At 38.2% G+C, this 5,282-nt stretch overlaps 1 protein-coding gene across 1 annotated transcript in view; it reads right to left on the bottom strand.

Annotated features, from left to right (window-relative positions):
* The window catches only part of DIAPH3 (diaphanous related formin 3), a 522,899-nt gene that overhangs the window by 346,339 nt on the left and 171,278 nt on the right, over positions 1 to 5,282 (bottom strand). The window contains exons 15-16 of the mRNA XM_015572462.1: positions 2,110 to 2,397; positions 1,212 to 1,326 (exon numbers count right to left, since the gene is read on the bottom strand). Of these exons, the coding sequence (XP_015427948.1) occupies positions 1,212 to 1,326; positions 2,110 to 2,397 (403 nt within the window). The remainder of the gene's footprint in view (positions 1 to 1,211; positions 1,327 to 2,109; positions 2,398 to 5,282) is intronic.

Raw genomic sequence — 5,282 nt, 5'->3', positions numbered from 1 at the left:
GTAGTTAAAGTGATTAATTACCCGCCTGGCAGTTAAGAGGTTTTATTCCCTCCCTAACTTCAGGGGAAAATCCCTACCTGGGGAAACAACCTTTCTCGGAGAGGTGACCTTGGACCGGCTCCAGGCATTAATGAACTTTTTTCTCTTGGTAATCTGTCTTTCATTACAAGGGCCTCCGCTAAGAACTCAGAGGGGTAAAGAAAAACTATTTTTCCTCTTCCATAATTCTATCTTGGAAAATCAAGTCCTGGGCTGAACAGTGAGGTTGGCCCAAGTGCCAGGCAGTCCCGGCTGAGGGGAGGGAAGCTTCTAGGGGGAATTCAATGATATAGGCATCAAATTAGGACAGAGGGCACACGCATGGTTGCTGGTGGGAGTTTAAAGTGGTTCAACATTTTTGGAGGATGATTTGGCAAAATCGATAGAAATGTTCAAGGTACATTCAAGAGTCTTCTTCTAGGAATCTCATCTGCTGAGAAAAAGCACGACTGCATAAGCCCTGGTCAGGACCCAGGATGCTACTGCGGGCTCCCCTTCCATGATAGGAAAACCTGCCTACAATCTGCATTTTTAGGACAAGGTGGCATCTATACTAATAAAAGGATAATATGCTAATTAGACTGAATATCTTTCGGACGACCTTCTGGACGTCATTCCAGGCCTCCAGGGTGGTGGGGCTGAGGCAGAGGTGGTTAGAGGCGATCAGGCAGGCAGGGGAGACCAGTTAGGAGGATGAGGCTGGCAGGGGAGAGCAGTTAGAGGGATCAAGCCGGCAGGCAGGAGGGCAATTAGGAGCCAGCAGTCCTGAGGGGTTCCAGAATGGAGAGGGTGCAGGCCGGGCTGAGGGACCACCCCCTCATCCCATGCACGAATTCCGTGCACCGGGCCTCTAGTGTGTGTGTGTGTGTGTGTGTGTGTGTGTCTCTCCCACGTTCAAAGGCTGTTAAATCACATTGTTTACCCATATCTTCAGAAAAAAAATCACTTCTACTGTCGTGGTAAACAACCTGCTTCCCTATTTATAATTGTCTGGCCCTCTAGCAACTTTAGCGCGAAATCATAGCTAATTTGCTTACAAACATCAGGTGGTCATAATAATCTGGCCACTCAGAATATATATATACATCTTAAAATAATAATTTCTAGTTAACATATAAAAAGTGGCAGTGTTAAAATAGTAAAATAACATATAATCATTATGTGAAACTTACCTTTTTGCTGGCAACAAAATGTATTCTCAAGTTTACAAAGCAAATCCATATTTTCATACTTATTTTCATTCGCCTTTATCCAGAAACAGTTTTCAGTCATTTCATGAGGTCTGATCTGCAATCAGAGAAGACTGATTCATAAATACTTGGGTGTTTCATCTGTCCCAACCCAAACATTACATTCAGACCCAGAGTCCCATAGCTGCCAGCCAATGTTTAGGAAGTAGTCCTGTATGATTTTTCTCCAAACTTTGTTCAATGAAATATGAGTTCTGCAGGAAGGTAAGCTATGAGAGAAAAAACTGGGAGGACTGAAGCTGAATGAAACAAAGTTTGTTTCTTATCAATTACTCTTGCCAAAACTTTAATTATGCTCATGTGCACTATGACTGAAGTGCAGGACACAGTACCCAGCATTTCCTAAGGTTATGTGACCAACTAACATTGATTCCCACTAAATTTTTAAACCACAAAGCCTTAGTTAAGAGCAAAGAAATTTGTCTCAACCCTTTAAAAAAAAAAAAAAAAAAGCCTGTTCATTTAAAATCACTTTTTCCCGGGCTGGTTTCGCTCAGTGGATAGAGCATCAGCCTGTGGACTGAAGGGTTGTGGGTTCAATTCTTGTCAAGGGCATGTACTTTGGTTGCAGGCACATCCCCAGTGGGGGGTGTGCAGGAGGCAGTAGATCGATGTTTCTCTCTCATAGATGTTTCTAACTCTCTATCCCTCTCCCTTCCTCTCTGTAAAAAATCAATAAAATATATTTAAAAAAAATTAATAGAATATTTTTTTAAATCACTTTTAATGGGGTTCCTACTGGAAATTATATAGAAGTCAAAACAAAAGTAATTTTAAAATAGGTAAGAGTATGTTTTCTCCCATTTATTTATTTACTTACCTTTAACCAGTTCAATCTTCTCATGCTAATTTCAGGTTTAAATTCTTTCTTTGGTTTTAACCCAAAAGGCAGGGTCGGTGGAAGAGAGTTTCCTCCGCTGAGAAATCCCAGGGGAGGTGGTGGAGGCACAGGACCACCAAATGGCAGGGGCATGCCTGGGAGTGGAGGAGGGGGCGGAGGTGGTGGTGGAGGAGGTGGTGCCATGGGAGGAGGAAGTGCTGGGTGCCCAGTTTCATTTTCTTGTGCTAGGGGCAAAGAGGTCTTTATATCAGCTGGCAAGGCACCAAACTAGAGAGAAAAATAAAAATAAAATAAATAAGCAACATGTCTAAGAACTCTACAGAACATATAAAAGTACACTTCCCTTAAAAATAATGCACTATTGCCGGGCTCAGTTGGTTAGGCATCATCCTGTGTAAGGAACGGTTGCTGGTTTCCCAGTCAGGGCACATACCTGGGTTTCAGGTTCGATCCTCAGTCGGGGCACATACAGAAGGCAATGGGTCAATGTTTCTGTTTCACTGCAATGTACCTTTCTCTCTCTCTCTGTCTCTCTGTCTCTCTCTCTCTCTCTCTCTCTCTCTCTCTCTCTCTCTCTCTCCTCTCCCTCTCTCTCTAAGTATGCCCTCAGGTGAGGATTCAAAATAATAACAATAATAATAATAATAATAATGATGATGATGTATTATTTTAAACCAAAAATAAGTAAATATCACACATTTCATATGGCTTAACTTAAAAATTCCAGTGAAGTTTTTCCCAGTTTAAGAATATAATTATAGCTTTTGTTTTCATAAAAGTGTAATTAAAAGAAAGACTATTCCCCTTTTTGAGGTAGTTTGACATCCAGGTGGCAATATCCAGGAGGGAAATGGGTACATGGGTCTGATGATTAGAAATCAGCAGTTTCTAGGTGATGGGTAGGCCATGGAAGTAGAGATGTTCAACTAGAGTTTCACAGAGTATGTAGCATGAAGAAAGTTCTGTGCACAGAATTCTATACAACACTAGCATTTAAATAAGAAAAATATCCAGAAAAAGAGTTCACTAGTATTATCTTGCTTTTGCCCTTGAGAAAAAAATCTAAAATTCTCAATAATACCTCCAAAGACATGCCATCATCTGAAACAGGTCAAGTGACTTTCACATACAATTCAATCTCATTGCAATTTCAGGGCCTGGGCACACGTTGTTCCTTCCACCTGGAATATCCTCTTCACCTGCCCATCTCCTACCTTTAATCTTAGCAACACATCCCTTCCTCAAGAAAGCCTTACCTGACCACTCATTTCACACTGATAGCACCCTGTACTTCTTGACAGCTCTTACCAAAAGTGTTTCCTAACTTCTTAAGGAATCATTAGCATGTATTTCTTTGATAGATTATAACTCTACGAAGAAAGTGACTTTCCCAGCACCTAATTTTGTGACTGACAGAGAAGCAAGGAAAAATGAAGAGTGAAATAAAGACAAATGTGTCCACTGGTCACTTTTGTCCTTATGTTTCTATGGCATGGTAATAATTTAATAGATGCACTGCATTTTGATGGGCATAAAGATGATCTGGGTTCATAAATAATTTTTTGTGATATGATTATTCTCCTAAAATTACTAACTTCAATCCTGAGCCACACATACATACACCTACATTGCAAATGGTAAACATTTAATAAATGTTAAATAATCATTTAAAAGTTTTATGACATAGTTACGAAAAACAGAGCATGCATAAAAGTCTGAAATTGACACTTGAGATCAGAGAAAAAGTGTCATAAAAATTGAAACCACAAATCAGAGAACATGTCTTGTTGAAAGATGAACTATAAAGAAGAATCGCTTTAGTGGGATATTATATAGTATTTACCGCCCTTCGAATGTTAACAATGTATGTATGTTATACTCACACTCAATATACATTTCGTAGTTAGCTATTAACATCTTAAAACAAAGATATGGTTGAATTTCTGCTCTAGCCTAGTTCATATGCTGGTATGATTGAAGTGAATATACTGTTCATGAGGCAGGACACTGTGACTATCTTGCTCACTATTATATCCCCAACATCTAAAAATACTTGGTTGTTAAGTGACTAAATGACTGAAATAAAAAAATAGGACATATTTTTTTCATAACCTTCATAATCAGCATAGCTTTTATCAAAGAGGAGCATCTTAAAACAAATGCACAGATTTCATGAGAAATACACACTAATCCAAAGGAAGAATTTGTCATTTGTTCTTCAAAAATGAATATGGTAGCCAATATTATGCCTTCAATTCCAGGTCTTTTTCTGATAGCCATAAAAACAGGTCATCATTGTCCACAATTTTAAACAATATAGGATTTAATCTCAATTTCAAAATATAAATTTATTTCTATTTTATATAAAAGCACATGCAACGATAACATATCTAAACATGGTGAATATGTTTTTCCACAAACTGGAATTTTCTAAATTTAGAGTACATTTATAAGTAACTCTTCAACTGGGAGAAATTAAAAAGCAAAGGAAGTCTTTAAATTTATATTAGCCCAGACCAGAGAAAAACTAATCATAAATATTTCAGCCATTGTCTATAACGCTATCTGAAATAAAAATACAACCAAACATTTCTTTTAATATGATAGACAGGGAGCCATCTGAGAAACATGAGAAAGTTCAATAAACTGTTGCCCTTTCTTTTTATGCACTAAAGAAAAAAAATAATTAAGAATAATTTATTTCTAGATAGCAGCTTTTAATTTTTAATTCTCACCCGAGAATACTGATTTTTAGGGAGAGGGAGAGAGAGGGGGAAGAGAAAAGTGGGCGAGGGAGAGAAGCATCAATGTGAGAGAGAAACATCCATCGACTGCCTCCCATAATCGCCCCAGCCCTGGATGAAACCTGCAACTCTTTGGTGTACAACCAACAACTGTCCAACCAACTCCAGCCAGGGCAGAAGCTTTAATTTTTTTTTTAATTGAACACTAAAAGATAGCTCTTCCTTAGGGTATCTTCAGACAGTCTCTGTAAGAAACAATCAACTAAGTATTCAAAAGAAAAAAAAATGCCAATAATATAGGAAGCAGTATACCAATATACAAAATAGTACATCTGAGACTATTTCAGCATACCCATAACTTGGGATAAAAGGAAAATGATATTAATTGTTCATCATCCTATATAAATC

The sequence above is a fragment of the Myotis davidii genome, unplaced genomic scaffold, assembly GCF_000327345.1.
Source record: "Myotis davidii unplaced genomic scaffold, ASM32734v1 scaffold488, whole genome shotgun sequence".
In the NCBI taxonomy this organism is placed as follows: Eukaryota; Metazoa; Chordata; class Mammalia; order Chiroptera; family Vespertilionidae; genus Myotis; species Myotis davidii.
Note: the sequence above shows the minus strand (reverse complement) of the source record. Positions and strands in the feature narration are given on the sequence as shown.